Source organism: Liolophura sinensis, chromosome 2 (genome assembly GCF_032854445.1).
Source record: "Liolophura sinensis isolate JHLJ2023 chromosome 2, CUHK_Ljap_v2, whole genome shotgun sequence".
NCBI classification, from domain to species: domain Eukaryota; kingdom Metazoa; phylum Mollusca; class Polyplacophora; order Chitonida; family Chitonidae; genus Liolophura; species Liolophura sinensis.
Window position 1 is genome coordinate 14966143 of NC_088296.1, and position 18936 is coordinate 14985078.

General features: G+C 39.1%; 1 protein-coding gene across 1 annotated transcript in view; it reads right to left on the reverse strand.

The window, feature by feature from the left end:
* Positions 1-5214: 5214 nt before the first annotated feature.
* LOC135462901 (deleted in malignant brain tumors 1 protein-like) overlaps positions 5215-18936 on the reverse strand; it is a 31019-nt gene continuing 17297 nt past the window's right edge. Inside the window, exons 12-20 of the mRNA XM_064740204.1 lie at positions 17314-17467; positions 16088-16266; positions 15410-15560; positions 14273-14454; positions 12662-12815; positions 11485-11666; positions 9416-9569; positions 8214-8389; positions 5215-6018 (exon numbers count right to left, since the gene is read on the reverse strand). Coding sequence (XP_064596274.1) covers positions 6014-6018; positions 8214-8389; positions 9416-9569; positions 11485-11666; positions 12662-12815; positions 14273-14454; positions 15410-15560; positions 16088-16266; positions 17314-17467 — 1337 coding nt within the window. The 3' untranslated portion in view covers positions 5215-6013. The remainder of the gene's footprint in view (positions 6019-8213; positions 8390-9415; positions 9570-11484; positions 11667-12661; positions 12816-14272; positions 14455-15409; positions 15561-16087; positions 16267-17313; positions 17468-18936) is intronic.

An 18936-nucleotide genomic window follows, 5' to 3' on the forward strand; every position in this document is an offset into this window, starting at 1 on the left:
CTTAACCGCTTTTGTTTTAATACAACATTCTTTAGAAAGCGACGTAGAACGGAAATACATTTTAAAAATATTTTCATGACCCCAGATACAATTTTTGATGATGACGTTTTACAAGAATACGCAAAAAATCCATGAAGTAAACCCAGACATATCATTTTTATATTTATACTACATATAACGTAAAAAGTAAAAAAAAAAAGATATTTTGCCGTCTGAGAATAGAAGAAAATTCATTTTGATCCTACTTCTACACATTTTATGTTATTGTTTATATATGTGTTTTAGTACGACCAGGGCCCCTCGGCATACAAAAATCAGTAGGGTCTACCAGAAGTGTTTTGTGGTGCAGGGCAATTTAAACCTCTGGGAACTTCCACGACCGAGGTGGCTAGGGCGCCAGCACGGCGCATTGACCCATGGGGTCTTCCTCTCCCGCCGTACGTCGGAAGGTTGTCCAACAACCTGCTTCCACCTGTCATAAAACTGGCCGGTGTCGTATATGTGAAATATTCTTGAGTACAGCGTAAAACGCCAATCAAATATAGCAAATAAACAAATTATGACTTATGCAGGTTAGTAGCATTGGACCGTGGCCTCGTTATGAAAGCTTCTCGTCTTTCAATGTTAATCATATGAGGTGCAGAGTCAAGTCCTGCCGTAGATAGGGAATTGTTCTATTCACTGTTTGTTGGATAGTGGTGACAATAAGACATTAGATTTCCACCAATATGAATTTCGTATCGGTACGTCATACAGTATATGAGAAAGTACATCAGTAATTTGCCAATGGTCAGTGGTTTTTCACGATCTGCTTGTTCCCGATCCCAACAAAAACTGCTCCCTATCGATTATGGAAAATTCGTGATAATGACGTTTTACAGGAATTATCAAGAACTATTTGAACGACTTGCAGGTAAATTGTAGTTGCGAATGCTCGATTCATGACTCGATTACTAATGTATTTAAACCAAAAAACAATATCAGAATAATTTTCACGTCCTTATGTGGATAAGCCCGTAAAGGTACTCCGTCAAGATCTGGCCAAACGTCGGAGGTTTACTCAAGGTACCCTTGTTTTCTTCCACACCAATAGAAATTTATTGACGTTTCACGCCATACTTAACAATATTTCACTTGTATACAACGGCGTCCAGCATTACCGTGGGATCAAGGAAATCAGACAGAGCCTGAGGGAAACTTACCATTCGCAGGTTGCTGTCATACTACATCACGCATTCCTGAGTACATGCTAAAAATGAACAAAGTAACGCAGCTGGGTATATATTTTTTTTGTTGGTTTTATTTCTTTTCCTTACTCCAGATGTGGTGAGGGTACACAAAAATACATCCTAACGATAATGTGTTACGCATCTGATGTTGTGTATTTTGTTGCACCTGGTTTCTTTTAGAAACAAAAGCTTTTTTGTCGAAAGCTGAACAACCTTACAGAGAACCCACGTTTACCATAAATGTGTCCCCGATCTTGGCATGTGGGGATGTGGGGATGATCTAAAGTGGAACGGAGCCATCCCAGTTTGTAGAGGTAAGAATAAGGTTATTGTAACGTTTTAAGGTGTAAATTGCCTAACATACACATGTAGATCTCTCTGCTATTTTCTCTCTGTTAGAGTATTCTAATCCTCTTCATGCCATGCAGTCACGTACTACAATTCCATTGTAGGCGCTACGTGGTCTGGTATTCAAAGGCTCTTCCAGTAAATCGCCACAAGGTACAGGGTAATCAATGACTGAGGTAAAACTTACAGCTAGATTAATTAATATACTTAGCCTTATTTTGTCTTTGATTTCAATTTCAACAAAAACAACCCTGGTGGATGCCCCCCGCACTCGCCCCTTCCCCCGACTACCTCAACGTCAGTCCCCGAATGCATTCGTGAACATTTGACATCACCTTAAATATTGTTACGATATCTTGTAGTACTGGTGGTTACAAGGCAATGACACCTGGATCATTACCTAAGCAGCATCCGGGTGACTATGTGAACACCACAAACACCGACGCGGCAGAAGTCACCTTCAGCAAGGTTTGATCATTCTGATAAGATATGGCACAGTGGCTGTGGTGGTAATGCTATGATGTGGCATTATTATTGCTGCGATAATGTGACATAGCGATTATGGTGATAATGATATAACGTGACATAAATGTTGTTGTGGTAATGATGTGTTGCATTATGATTGTTACGATAACGTAGCATTACGTCTGTGATGCTAATGGTATCATTTGTCATTATGATTGTTGCCATAATGTGACATGATGATTCTGGTGGTAAAGATATCATGTGTCATTTTGATTGTTAAGATAATGTGACATGATGATTGTGGCCATAATGATATAATGGGACATAACGGCTGTGGTGGTAATGATATAATATGACATTATTACTGTTGGGGTATTTTGATATGGTTATTGCTGTCATAATGATATGATGTCACTTAATGGTTGTGGTGATTATGAATAATTTGACTTGTTGATTGTGGTCATCAACAAGTAAATAATGGTTGTGGTTGTAATGCTATAACATTATGTCTTATGATTGTGGTCATAATGATATGATATCACATTGATGATTGTGGTCATATTGATATAACGTGACATAACGGCTGTGATGTGATATAATGACAGTGACGAAGCCGAGATGACGTGAGAGTAGTTGCGGATTCCTACTGCATATGCGAAGAGAAAGACTCAACGTTCAGGTGACTCTATATCCCAGGTAAATAAGATTGTCTGTGTATATATACAATACATTTAAAATGCACGTAGAGTATGCTCTAAATCTGTGTAGATGACATTGTTATTATTGAATGCGCCTGTCTGACCTAGATGTACAAACATGCTAGACTATTATCAAGGTAATTTTCCTTCCGCAATACACACTCTAAAAGCTTATCTCTTATATTTAACTGAATGTTACGTTTTGTAAATGGTTTTCTAATAGAGTATGTCGCCACAACAGAATGGTGAGTTAAGACCCATAATGGTCATTTCACTAATAATGAGTGTTCTGATGGGGTAACAGGACCAGTCTGCGGTATGTAACAGTGTGAATTTAACAGATTATTTTTGGAGTTTAAGTAAGATTTGCTCCTCTTTTGCATGCATAGTATTCTTGATTGAAATTTTACACTGTGCTCAAGGTTATGTCACTTATACAACGGCTGACGGCATTGTTGTGGGAGAAAACCGGGCATATTGCTAATGCAAGCACTAAAAAGCGTATCTCCTTGTTCTTAAAATTGGCGCATGGCATATATTCTGATATGGAAGATATGAATATTGTTTTATTTATGTATTAATATGTGTATACATGTGTTAATTCTTGATTTGTCTTTCACGTCGTTCTCAAGAATATTTTTTCATGTGGTAGTGATGCAGAGAAAGCACCTCCCTCCTCCCCTCGACACCCCAACCCATCCCCACCCCATACGTGAAATGCAAACACTTAAATGACTTTTCAGTGATCACAGAACTTTGGCAGCATGGACTCGCCCGGTCATAAAAAATCATTACTAATATAGAACATATATCGGTAGTCACAGCTTGGCATATTGTTCGCCTGTTTCATATAACCTATCCAATTCAGCTTTAAGCCCATCCCTAGGCCTATCTGAGTAACAATACCACTAATTTCAATTCATGCACAAGTGTGAAAAGCAAAGAATTTACTAAAATAAAAGATTTATCAGATAAAAGGTCATTGCCTCTGTTTAATTTATTTTACCGATTGTTTTTTCTAACGGACTAAAATACATTTAAAACCTACGATTCTATGATGGCCTGTAGGGACCCAGAGTGTGTCATGGAGGTTACAGCAATACTTTTGGCTTGAAATAGTTTGTTTCAAGGTCCGTTTGTAGAATGCACACATAGCTCTAAACGAAGATTCATTTTAAGCACATAGGAATGCATGTGTGTTAAGTGGCAAAAAGCTAAAGTGATGTCACTGGTTCCGGCATGGTCAGAAAAGGCCAACGAAGTTTTAAATAAATTTTACTAGGTCGAAAAATGTTCTAAAAAACTAAATCGAACTATTTTCCCGGACAATATTTGCTTTTAATCTGACATGTACCTCATGATAGCGTGTTCTTGGCCTTTAATGAATGATTATAGCTGGCGGTGTTATTCAAGAGGGTAGCTAATTACCCTCCCTGCGAATATATACGTCTGTTGCACTGAAGGAGTATTGTTTTGTCCATCACAAAAGAAAACAAGAAAACAACAGAAGTGTCAAAAGAGGTTAACGATTTTCGTATGTAGGTCGTGGAACAAGATCCGACCAAATGAGAGTGATCGGAAGTGATGCGTGTGAACGTGTGTTAGCTTTTGGTAGCTTTTTGTGCTTAAAAGCATGATTATCAAACAACTGGGTAATCGATGAATCTTCAGACCCGTCAAGATTTATCACAATCTCCAACGACTTACTCAATGCGACTACTCTAGTATTTCCAACGATTAAATTGTCACGTGTCACTGACTAAGGACAATTTTGATAGTGAGTATGATTGATTTTACTGACAGATGGATTCAGGTGACTCTTTAAAAGATATAGACTATAGCAGCGTGAGTATGGTGGTAAGTTTATTCCGGTTTTTTCCCATCATATTGTTGGCGGCCATGGTATAAGTCAGACATAAACGTATCCTTAGAATAATCGAACAGGGGGTATAAAACAACAGTTAAATAAATAGTTGAATATAAAAATACTATTTAAAAAAGAAAAAATTACAGTTTTAAATGTTTTGGTCATTCTCGGGGTGATATGTAAAATATACAATAAATATAAATTTGTATGTACAAATACACCATAAGGACTACCTGTTGGTCTCTACATGCATGTTTTATCAAGTTTTTGGCTATACAATTTATATCAAAATATTCAAACTACGACAAATGCAGTACGGCTGCTTTTGTGAATTCGTTTCATCCAGACGATTTTATATATTTGAAGCGGCGCGCAAGTGTCAGACATATTCCTGAGCAAATACAGTTCAGTGTGAGCTGTTGCGAGTCTTTATTTAAAGAAACTCAAGAGCTTTTCACAACCCTAATACATGTCTTTGTACCGGTGCATAAGACCTCCTAACGAGACAAGAAAATATGTGATATTGACATAAAACGATGATATCTATACTGTCAAAGCCTAGGTTAAGTTATTACCTTCGTCACACCTTAGTTCATTAAAAGTTCGAATATCCCTGATCCACCAAGGCTTGAGAGCATGATTAGTACCTGTACAAGTCTGCACAAAGGGAGGTAATTGTTGACAAACGTAATGACTGGAAAGTGGTCAACTGTACGAGGCATCACCACGTAAATGTGAAAGGTTTCACAAAGTCTTCGAACCACATGCTGAGATCTCTATCAAGAGTAAAACGATTTATATTTACTTGGTGAAGTCTCGACTTCATTATTATTGAACCCACGTATGACTTTGACCCTTAAGCAGTACACTTGTTATAATTCTTCTGATTTCATCGGCACTGATAGCACAGCTGGTAGAGCATCCGCGTCGGGAAGGGGTCACACCTAAGGCGGTAAAAGAGGAAGATGTAACCTCCTCGTTTTGCGTTCAGCTAGACATGTATCAGTATAGCGAGCGATAAAATAAAAGAGCGGTGGAAAATCCGTCCTGCAACAAGGATGCACATACCACATATTCTTTAGACTTCGCGAAATACAAGAAAATGTGTTGAGAATATATTTTCTTACGTATATTCATGTTTTTTTTTTTTGGTGTTATGCATAATTGTCTTTTCACCTTCCAATGCAACACAGAAATACATTAAAAAACCGCTTCAGTTGTGATATTTCTGCTCAGTAGCTTTATATGTTGAAATAAAAGATGTATTCGCATTATGCGATGCAAATGCAAATCCGATTTTCGACGTTGATATATAACAGGATAACGGTACAGTCACGGTTCAGTGCACACAACAGGAATAGTCGTGGTCAAGCAGTAAGTCATCTGTGATAAAATATCCTCTCCCATTAATCTGGAATGAAGATTTGAGAACGCATAATGAGAAATAATATGAGATATGGTCCTGGGTCCAGAGAGGCAAAGCGCCATGTAAGAGAAGACAGCTTTACGATATAATAAGCCTCTGAGCCTAATATGGACATATTACCGAATTATTGCCCCTTCAAATCCTTGAGGGGGCCTCCGTGGCTCAGTCAGTTAAAGCGCTAGCGCAGCGTAATGACCCAGGAGTCTCTCACCAATGCGGTCGCTGTGAGTTCAAGTCCAGCTCATGCTGGCGGCCATACGTGAGAAGGTCTGCAGCAACCTGCGGATGGTCGTGGGTTTCCCCCGGGCTCTGCCCGGTTTCCACCCACCATAATGCTGGCCGCCGTCGTATAGGTGAAATATTCTTGAGTACGGCGTAAAACACCAATCAAAAAAAAAAATCAAATCCTTGAGTTATATCTTCTGTAACACAACATCCAGTTCTCGCACAGTAGTCATGCATGACTACATAAAGTAATATGTTTGCTTTAAATAGAGATAATATTGTGCAGGGAAAGCAGAGCAGCGACTAGAATGGGGTAGTAGACACTGGTATAAGGGTGACTAAGTGTACGTTACCCTTGAAATCCGGCCTATTATCAATTTACTTCAGCTTGGGTTTTATTCTGCTAGTTCATTTAAAAGCTTAAAAAAACAAAGTACATATCCCCTGGCATGTTGTCTTAGGGCGAAATGGGACAAAAATGTGCAGTGATGTTATTTACAATTCACTAGACATTCACAGGTTCAGAATTACTCAAACTGTTGTGTTGTCATAATATATTAACATATAAAATGTGGCATGACATCAAAACCATGTAAGGGAACCAGGCCTGGAGGATACTGAGTCCTGATTTATGCAGAAATACAGGAATGTAATGTAAGACTTTTATACAATATAACAGAAGGCTTACAATAAAAAGGGAAAAGCACTTGAAAATAAGTTTTGTATCGAGGATATTTGGAACTTGCCATTGTTATGTACAATATGTGTGTATTAATTACAGAAGTGAGGATGTAACACATGTGAAATAAATATATCTGCACAAAAACAAATTTTTCACCAAACAAATATGTTCAACTTGGATTTTTCATCATATTCATATTTTCAATCTATTTATAAATATTACAATAATTCAGATTAAATGCATGTGTTTGGATATAAAAAACAAAACAACACATTTACATTCAACTAAAACTTGAAAAAAAAATATTAAAGACTATATTTACAAATACGTGTGCACCCTCCTTCATCTGAATTTCGCCCCGTCTTTTATGCTTTCTTCTCGTTTAAATATAATTAGTTTGATGAAATAATTACTAAGTACACTGTAATTTATACCGTGCAAGATAAAGAGAGAATGCGTCGTCGTTCTTGTCTACTCCAGGCTAGTGGTGGTCAAACACAACGATTCGTCAAACCCGTTAAGACAGCCCGAACGACGGAAGTCGCACCATTCCGACCTCCAAAAACATCCCATCGCTGGGTTCCCACATGGTTCATATTCCTCCAGAAGACACGGGTTTGAGAAAATGCAAGATATACGTTTTGTATTGTAGTGAAAATTGACTTCATAATCAAGAATACTTTGTCCGATAAACGAAATAATTTGATATGGGGTGAGGGGAATGCAATTGTATGGGCTTGGAGTGTTTGGGGTGAGTGAATCACGCAGTGTCACTGTAGCTAATGGTATGTGTGTACGTATGTATTAAAGTATGTATGCTCGGGATTTGACGTCGTATTTAACCGTTTTTCAGTCATATGACGATGAGTAACTGGATGTATATACCTTGTCTTCTTGCGGCAGGTCGAGTCGATTCCACCAAATCGCTGTTGCAACTGAAGTATCATGCCGAAGACACCAGGCAGGACACCCCACCCAATCACATTATACTGACACTGACCCCACCAGTCATGTTTCCTTGCTCTAACCTCTCTTTGCTGAGCGTTAAACGAGACAGCAACCAGTACCAATTTCAAAGACTTTAGAATGACTCGACTGGGGTTTGATCCCGTGTCTCCCGGCTATTGGGGCTACGGTAAAAGGATGAAGTCGGAATAAAGAGACGCACAAGGTCTAACTAAAACGGGAAAACTTCATTCAGTGAAACTATTAACTTTAATGGATTTATCTTCTGCATTTTGACACCCAGCTACACGTATGCCGTGGGACTAACCTGGCTGAGTGTTGGAGCAGATGACTTTGACGTCTAAACCATTGCTGCACAAATGTTCTCCCCATTCACCATGATCACACTGAGCAATATTTGTCTCATTCCCTCGGCAGATGGCGCCACCCAGCCAAATCATTCCAGTTATCCCGTATGGATCTCTAGGTATATAGTTTCCGAATCTGTGCAAAAGAATTGAAGGTTTAAATCGGGCCGTTTAATGATGAAAAATAAAAACACAGAGGAAAAAATAAACTCCAGTTCAATATGACCTACTACCGACCTTCCACGTGTGTACATGTGGAACTTTTATCTCGTGTTTTTTTTTCGAAGACGAGCGGTAGCTTCCTGAAGCAGCACAATGACCCAGGAGAGTCGCTGTGAGTTTAAGTCCTGGTTTCCTTTCCTGTCGTACATGGAAAAGTCTTCCAGCAACCTGAAGATGGAGGAATCCAGAGTAATGCTGGTCGCCGTCGTATAAAGTAAATATTCTTCAATAGGGGGTACTCAGCCCAAAAAATAGATAAATATATAAATATTACTTAAATTCGACCAGAGAGATCCTCAACATATGCGCAATGTACGTAAACTATATTTATATGGCTGCTTGAAATCCAACTTCATTTCTGATATTAACTTGTAATTTGCAAAGGAAAATTATAAATCTTCAAGTTTAAGAAAACAATCTATAGCTAGCGATTAGGTATCTCGTTCTCCGTCCGTTGGTTTGAAATCTAGGACTGTGTCAATCAATTTTCAACACCAGAATCTTAGTACACTGGTTTATCCACCATTGGGGCTTTCCCGCCAATCAGAGGGTTGGAACCACTTGGAAAATTGATTGTGCCCCATGTACACAGGAACTGTCATGTGATTGCAATTCTTCCTTACGTGGGGTAGTTACAGTCACGATCGTCTGAGTAATTTGACTAGCACATAACGGTGGCCCGTTTAAATAGAAAATGTATCAGTTCAACGTTCATCTCTCAAGCCAAGATAAAAGAATAATTTTGGCGGCCATCCTAAATTTACTTTAAAAAAATACGTTTTTCTTAAAGACCTTTGACTTAACACTGAAGTGGGGGAAAGTTAGCCTGCCTCATCGATAGTTCGAGAAGAACTGATACAATCAACAGTAGTTTGAAAACAAATTATTTTAAACATGAAGTTTAAAATAGCTTCGAAGTTTAATGTCATTAGCGACATACCTGTATCCCAAAGACCGGCAGACTACTGAAGCAGTTTCGTTGTCGAACCTGTCAAAGCAGACTCTCCCCCATTCGCCGGCAAAGTAAACCTCAAGTACGCCGGTCTGCCGGTCGAAACCCTTCTCCCCCAAGATAAGTCTTGTTTGTACTGACCCTGAGTGTATCAAGATGTAAAGCAAAGAAACTAAGACCTGGGGCCAGTTCCTTTGACTAAAGCATAAAGGACGTCTTGCGATTAACCGGGAAATCGTCTCTCGGCGCCACAGTAGTTTGGCAGATTTTTATATGTTCGAAAGCATAATAAATTTACTTAAATTTATGTAAAATTACTAACACAAGAAGCCTGTAAAAAGTGAGAGTATTTTTTGTTTTATTGCAAGACGAAAGTCAAAGGTCAAAAGCAGTTTTTTTTTCTCACTAGGGCCAATCATATGGATATTTCCATTATAATGAAAACATGATTACGTAAGACAATATTATTTGCGTGCATATGACATCAACTTAGAGCAATTCAAGCTGTTCAGAAGTAGTATGCTGGTTGACATTCGTATCTATGTAAATCGAAAAAAAAAACAGACAGATAATATATTTTCATGATTTATTTTTAGTGCTTAGTATAAGTTATGTAGAACGTTATTAAACCACACACAAAAACCAGTAGTTGTGATTTTTTTTACTTTTTTCTAGGTTTATATCAAATATGTTTTTAAATATAGTAATTAGGCATTAAGTATTCGTCTCGGGAAAGCTCTATGTAACCAAAAGTTCACATGATTGCCATTTAATTCGTAACAATATTCGTTTCATAGATGTGACAAAAAGAGAATTCAGTCCATGTATTTATAGACACAACAATGTAGACCCATAATTCGTAGTGAATAGTGTTAGAAATAACTGAGATACGTAAAAGTATTTGGATGAAAGATACGTGATCTGTGTGTGTAGTGAAACCAAATATTTGGGTAGGGATACATGAGATGTTTGTTTCTAAAACGAAATGTTTCGGTGAAGGACACGTGAAATGTTTGTTTGTGAAATGAAATATTTGTGTGAGGGATGCGTAAGATGTTTGTTTGTGAAATCAAATGTTTGGGTGGAGGACACGTGAGATGTTTATGTGGTTAAATTTGGGTGAGGGATACGTGAAATGTTTGTGTGGTTAAGCAAAATGTTTGGGTGAGGGATGCGTGAAATATTTGGATGAAAGACACGTAAGATGTTTAAGCAGATAATGTGTGAAATATTTGCCAAGAAGATAAATCACATAATGATGCGTCAAACATTTCAGATAAAATGTTTGGGTGGAAGATGTTAAGGTGTTTGGATGGAAGATGTTCCGATATTTGGGTGGAATATTTATCAAACGTGGGGGAGGGGGGGGGGTGATTGAAAGGATACATCTGACGTTTTGTGTGGATGGTGAAGCTGATGTAATTGTTGGATTGAAAATAGACTAAACATTTAGATAGGTGATAAATCAGTTGGAACGAGGATAAACCAGATGTTTGAATGGAGGATAGATGAGATGTTTGAAAGAAGGATAAGCCAGATGTTTGAATGAAGGATAAGCCAGATGTTTGAATGAAGGATAAGCCAGATGTTTGAATGAAGGATAAGCCGGTTGTTCAAATGGAGGATAAACCAGATGTTTGAATGGAGGATAAACCAGATGTTTGAATGGAGGATAAGCCGGTTGTTCGAATGGAGGATAAACCAGATGTTTGAATGGAGGATAAATCAGGTGGTTAGTTTGAGGAAAAGTCAGATGGTCGCATGCAGGATAAATCAGATATTTGAACAAAGGATAGGCAAGATCTTTAAGTAAGTATATATCACATATATGGCTGGAAGATTCGTCAACATTTTTGTGGCAGAAAAGTGATATATCGGGGTGAAGGAAAAGTCAGATGGTTGTGTAAGTCATGCATTTGTCGCTTGCAGACTATGAGACAGTCGTGAGGCATAAACATATAACTTGGTCGGTGATATATTCCTGGAACTTATTTATTCAGTGAAAAATGATGACTATATGGCAGTCGAGCAGTTGCAACCAAAATGTAAGGACATACCTGTAAATGGTGTGTTGTAACAGTATAGTCCTATATCGTTTTCGTGGGTGCAAGGAGTACTTCTCCAGTTTCCACGAAGGCACTGTGAGATGTTAGTTTCGTTTCCTAAGCATTGTACGTTGTCCATCCATATTGGTCCACTTCCTGTTCCAAATCTGGATCGGGGGACCTTATTGCCATTTCTAATATTGAAAAAAAACACACCAAGGTGCCATTATTCCACAATCTTTAAACAGGCGACACAGGAGATGATGAAAAAAGTCAATTATATCTGCAAATCTCAATTTTTTGCTACTATATTAGAACAGCCGAAATAATTGCCTTTCACAAAATATCAGCCGTGATACCGTTTAAGATTAGTAATCAACTTTGAGAATCATTTGAACACTATAAATAAGGTAGGTGCCAGTCTGAAATTTACCTCAGACCAGTCACTTCAACCACTCTAATGCTGATCAATTCAAATTTTCTATATATACCAATACAGAATGATCTTATTTACAGAAAATCTTTTACAATTTTCATATTCACCTTGATATAAAGACTAAACTTCGAAATTTGAATGTAGTAGACAAAGGGAAGTAACAGCTAATCAAAATCAAAATAATATAAAATAAAAATCAAAGTTTGAATAAAGCTTACCCATGAGGCTCAAAGTATTTACTTATTTATTTGATTGGTGTTTTGCCGTACTCAAGAATATTTCACTTATACGACGGCAGCCAGAATTACGGTGGAAGGAAACTGGGCAAAGCCTAGGCAAAACATTCGACCATCTATAGGTTGCTGTCGGGCCACCCCAAGTACAACCGGAGAGAAAGTCAATATGGGCTGGACATGAACTCACAGCGACAGCATTGGCTCAAAGTAAATGAGTTCGCCTGCAGCACCTTATATATTACTGACATTCACACTTTCAATTATATAAAATAACGCATATATACTAAACGACTCCTCTCAAAAATGTGATTACATACGTGTAAGTCCAAATAAAATATTACAAAAGAAGAAATATCACTAGTCTGTAAACGATAGCATAGTACATGTTTCCACTCAGGTTTACTTCAATATGGCTGGAAAATTGCCGACGTGGCGTTAGGCTGTAATCATTCCGTGATTGTTAAATAAAATGAAGAAAAGAAAGTAAAACGCGCTTCTAGGAAAGTAAAATGCATACCTATAGCCCAGACTACGACAGACTACAGGAGCAGAGAACAGACCAAAGCCCTTTTCGCACACTGTGCCCCAGAGTCCACCATTGAATATTTCCAGACGCCCGGTGAGATAATTTGGACTTTGATGACCGTCAACCAGTCTTGTCAATAGCTCCTCTGAAAAGGGAATGGCTCGATAGAAGGCACAACTTCTCCAGGCCACAGACTTTGTAGGGTTCTTTTGCGCGAATACTTCTGAGGTTTTGAGTTTACAGGCTCCTTATTTTTTTTTTCTTTTTTACATTGGGTTTGTTATACATAGCTGTCAAATTTAGGAATAGTGGAACATTATCTCGTTCAGGTGGCACAATTTCTTGCTTGGAAGAAATAATATCTCTATTGGACAAGTCAATTATACACTAGAAATATCGATCACACAAGACCTCCTTCTGTGAGCTGTTTTAGGGATGTCGTAAATATGTTAAACGTCAACACAGCAATTTAAGTAATTCTTGACAAGTGATGTCTAATACATTGCAATTAAAAACAGTGCTTCTTTATCCACATAGTTATGCTTAAGCCATGATGATAAGGGATTGTAATTTGCTACTAGTTATGTTTTTACACGAACAGTTAGAATGTAACCCTGACTAGGATCAATTAACAAGAGCCGTATTTTACCGGAGACGTAAGACAATTTGCCAGCTCGTCGTTTCAGATATGCACAGATATGCAGTTGGAATTCAATGACCCCAATGTTACTTCACTAACAGTTAACAGTGAGACAAGCTCAACACACCATCATATGGTTGTGTTTATCTTTTGCCAGCCTGTCACGATGACAGCGTATTGATACTCCTGTCACACCGGAAAATCACGACAGAGATCGACCATGGCGTCACATCCAGTCACAAAACGCCTATGTTGCTATCCTGTGTATCTGTTAAGCTATATGCATGTGTACTTGTCGGAATCTGAATAAAGTTGTTTCCCCTCAACGGGACTTGAGTAGACGGAAGGTCCGGCTTTGGGATTGATCTGGTAAGATATGTTTGAGAACGTTGGAAAATACATTGAGTTGGAATCAGGAAGATCTTCCGTGTTTTTTGTTCCATTGGAGCGAATACTGCTTAAAAACGGCGCTGATACAAGACCTACCACTATATAGCTTGGCGCCATTGTGGCTGAGGGGGTTAGCATGCCAGCGACGCATGCCAGTGGCCCTGTAGCCTCTTACTAATGCGATCGCTGTGAGTTCAAGATCAGTTCGTGTTATCTTTCGATCAAATCGATTAATAGAAGGTCTTTCAGCAACCTGCGGATGGTCATGGCTTTACCCACGCTCTGACCGGCTTTTCTTATGACGGCTGTATAGTAAGCCAGCATAAACCAGACTTGAAATCACAGCGATCGCATTGGTGAATGGCTACTGCTTCATTCTGCAGCGCCAACACGCTAACCGCTGGGCTGAGGGCGGGGGCTCCTCGACAACTAAAATAAAAGTACAAGTAGAAAACCTCGGTCTGAAAACACTATTGTCCTCCATCTTTCTCAGTATATTCCAATAAGCTCACTCTGAACATAAATACAATCATACCTTAGGTCTATGTGTCAGCTGATTCTTAAGGACGTACCCTGGGGATTTGGGGTAAAACAGACCAAACCCACGTCCTCGTGGTGACCGCACATGGGAATTCCCCTACCCCCATTTAAGCACTCTGATGTATCAGTCTCGCTCCCAGAACAACTAACTTCGTTCAACCAAATCTGACCAGTTCCTTGTCCAAAATACGCATTCGGCAAATCGACTCCTTCGCTGCAAACAATGAAATGGCAAGAGTATATACAAAGGACTCTGTAGCAGGAAGCTGGGGAATCCCCTCCCGATACTCTTCTCACAAACAAAGTACGGACAAAATAACAATAACGTGCATAGTTTTATGTGTTATAATCTAATTGATGTCGTTCCTCACAAGAAAAGATTAGTTTAAAAGAAAACGCTAAACCATATATGAACATTTACACACACACACACACACACACACGCACACACGCACACACACACATTCTTCCCAGTAGGAACTACTGCTGAGTCAAAAACTTCTTAAAAAAAATACTTTACATAAATAAGAAGTCATATTTGAGTAACAGGCGGTTTATCGGCTCCATTTTGGTCGTGCATAGTCAACTACATCTGCTTGAAGGTCAATGGTGAAATTTTGGTTTCTGTATAGTATGGATTCCAAATTTTATCGTTGTCAGAATTTTTTCCCAAATTCCCATGCATTTCTTCAAGAAAATGTAGAATATATGTACATATATGTATGTCTGTGTGCTATGGGTGGTAAGTGGTATGACGACGAGAATCCATTAGGTATGTGCAAATATTCTGTTGCTTCTTGCAGCAGGGCCACACGGCCAAAGTGCTGCTGCCACTAAAGCATCATGTTGAAGACACCAGGCATATGACACCCTACCCAGTCACATCATACTGAGGATGCTCAGGCCAGTGACAGGTCTTCCCACCTTTTTGCGACCGGGGATGAACACAAACATGTGCTGTACTGATTTACATTAGATAGCGCAGCCCCATACCGTCTAACTCATTGACACAGCGGCGTCTCCGACAACATTGACCAAAAACATAGAATCTGATAAAGGTTATTCCTTCGTTCGAGATTGTGAACATCGTCATTACTCTGAATATAAACATTTCTGATTTAGACATGGTTGTTACTGTTGGTTTCTTTACGCCTTGACGTGGACCTTACCTGAATCCCAAAAGCCAACAGGTACTTGCGGCTATGCCGTAGTCGAAAGCGACACCACAAACGGTCTTCCATGAGTTCTTGTCGAAGACCTCAAGTCGGCCACTGAGACTGTTAGTTCCTCGTGTCCCGTTAACAAGCCGCATGTCAAATGCTGTGTAACAAAACATCAGGACCATACGTTTCAGTTGTTAAAAGTCAGAACTATGATTGCTTCGCACTAGACACAAAGATGTGCACCGCATATTGAGTTGGTGTCTCAGACAGCTTTTAAAAACAGTACTTTTGAAACTCTGGTCCCTTGACAGGGAAGCGTTATCCCTTGTAGAAGACGGTTTATCCGCCATTTAATAATTTTGTCTGAGTTCAGAATTCAGATGTAACCGTCGGACCTAGCGGTGGACGGCTGTCGCCGTAGGGAGGGGGAACGGAGATTAAAACAGCACGGCAGCGTACAGAGCTGTGCCAGACCAGTGAAATTGTTAATTGTTAAGCTTTCAAGGACAGTTATTTTGGTATCTACTTGTATAGAAGCGTAAAACCGGTTACGGAGATTAATGTGGGCGACTCATACGGCCAAGAAGTTGTAAGTACAGTTAGCGTAAAATCTTACAACAACAACACGACATTAAAAATTACTAAACACGCTATTAATCCTCGTTTTGTTCTAATGACTCTTACCCGTTGCACTGTTTGAACACTCCAAACCGAGGTCTTCATCGTGAAGACAACTGTTATTCCCCCAAGGACGGTGTGAACACTGAGATATGCTAGTCTCGTTCCCAGAACACATCACCTCGTCCAACCAGATGATCCCAGTACCTGCTCCAAGCCCTGCTCGCGTAACTGCAGTGCCATATCTGAAGAGGATCATTCAAATTGCGATGATTTAGAGCTATACAAATCCACCAGTTCATGATTTTTGATGATGGTCAAAATGTACTGCTACGCCTAAAGTGACTATTTATTTTTTTATTTATTTATTTATTTGATTGGTGTTTTACGCCGTACTCAAGAATATTTCACTTATACGACGGCGGCCAGCATTATGGTTGATGGAAACCGGGCTGAGCCCAGGGGAACCCGCGACCATCCGCAGGTTGCTTGCAGACCTTCCTACGTACGACAGGAGAGCTAAAACGACTAAGAGCAGTTTTCACTAATAATGCGCTTACTGTATAAGTGTTTACTATAGGTATATGTAGCTATGGAGGACTTTATCGACCACGCACGTTTTCTCACATTCCATTTTCTAATGTAAGGTCGAAAACACGAAAACACGAAAGGGCAAAGATTGAAAACGCTTATAAACGAGGACGAAAATGAAAAACGCGAAACTGTGAAGGTCGAAAACACGAAAGTGGAATAAGAAAATGCGCGAAGAAAATGCGAAATACAACTTTGCAATTCCAGGTTTTCGCTTCGTACTGTTGGGTTTCCGGCCCTTCATTATGTGGTCGAAAACGCAAATTAACTTATCTTAGCGACCACTAACCCTCAGCCCTCCGCTATACAAACGAAATATAGGATTAAATATAAAAACGAAAAGGACTAACGCGAAACATACGTATATCCATAACACTCACTGGCTCTTGCGAGAAAAAATGTTTCTAGCTGTTTAACCTTTAGACTATAGTTCGTCACTTGAGAAATAAAAATGCCATCTTGTTAGGACCTTAAACATATGGCACAAAATTACCAATTAATACCGGAAGATACCTGAAACAAAATTCAGTATTGAATCACCACAGGATACATGCATATATATGTAATTCATTCACTCACATAAGTATTTTGTGACAGAGCTTTCAGAGTTTTTTCCTTTGGTCTGTGATTTATTATTTTATACATTTTTGTTAATGTTATTTTGTTAAAGTCTATGTAAGTATGCGCGTGTTTAAAAATACCTGTATCCAATAATGCGACAAAGAGTGTCCGCGGTCACTGCGTCCACATAATTGTCACAGACTGTTCCCCAGGCACCGCTGTAGAAGACTTCCAAACGTCCAGTAACACCAGATGAAGTCTCCTCGCCATTGACAAGTCTGATAGGATAAGTTTCTGAAAATTACAGGTTAGGTCAATAGAGCAGTATTCGTGCGTCGTCAACCAAAATGGACGTTATCAGAGAACTAAGAAACTATATAAAATATGAAATTACAATGAATTTGGAATGACGCAAGTTGTGTTCCAGGCGAATGAGTGAAATCAGTATTCAAAGTACATAAATTGTCGATAATAAAGTATGTACACATGTATTTCGAATAGATTTGATTAAAATTTCAGGTCTTACATGTCACAACATTTCCAGTTGTCACCAGTTCATAGAATAGCCGAGCATCCCTTAGGTATATTTCTTTGTTTATGTCATTGTTGTTTAAGGCGATATCGATTTATTTCTTTCACTGATGTTTTACACCGTAGTCAAGAATATTTCACTCATTCGACGGCGGCCAGCATTATGGTGGGTGGAAACCGAGCACAACTCAAGGGGAAACCCACGACCCTCCCATATACGGCCGGAAAGGAAGCTAGCATGAGCTGGACTTGAACTCACAGTGAGCGCATTGGTACGCCATATTCGAGTACCTAGCGTTAACCACCGAGTTTAGGCAATTCAACGACGAATTTTCAGCATGTAATGTGGGAAGTTTCCATAGATCTTCCCATTAATATGCACACCTTCCTTAGATATACACACCTTCCCATAGCTATGCACACCTTCCCATAGACAGGTACACCTTCCCATAGACGGCTACACCTTCCCATAGATAGGCACACCTTCCTCCTCATAGCTATGCACACCTTCCCATATATGGCACACCTTCCCATAGATGGGCACACCTTCCCATAGATAGGCACACCTTCCCATAGATAGGATCGTTATCCGCTAATTGACATGACGGTCCATCAAACAGTGCAATATTGGTGAAAAGATGTGTTCAGTTTGTGGGGGTGAGTCATTTTATGTGTGTCCACACTGGCTAAGTGGCAAAGCGTGCTTCCTTGTTTCGTCCCACCACAGTATTGGCCGCGGTTCCATAAGTGAAATGTTATTGCGTACGGTGTAAAACACCAACCAAATCAATAAATAAATGTGTCACAGAAACAAATTCATCAAACCGTTTCACATTGATTGCATGTACTATAGATCATGGGAAACACGTGTTAACTTAAATCGTATAAAGTTTAACTGGGTTTCAGTCGAAAAGCTGCTCCTCTTCCAAGCTATCAATACCATGTTGACTTTACCCGTTCGATTTAACCAGTTAAGCGTATATGACAATTTCTGATAAATTACAATCTGAGATGGAATTTCAGTACAAACTGATAACACAGTAGTCGTATGTTACAACACAACAATGGTCAATTTGGATTTGAACTGAGTCAACATTGGACTGGAAATGGTATCTCATTCAAAGTCACCAATCGTTTGGGAGAAAAATGTCTGGAAAATTCCCGTAGTCCATAAGTCCAACAAAGAGACTATGATTTTGTCCAAAATGCACGGAACGGCCCCATAATTAATT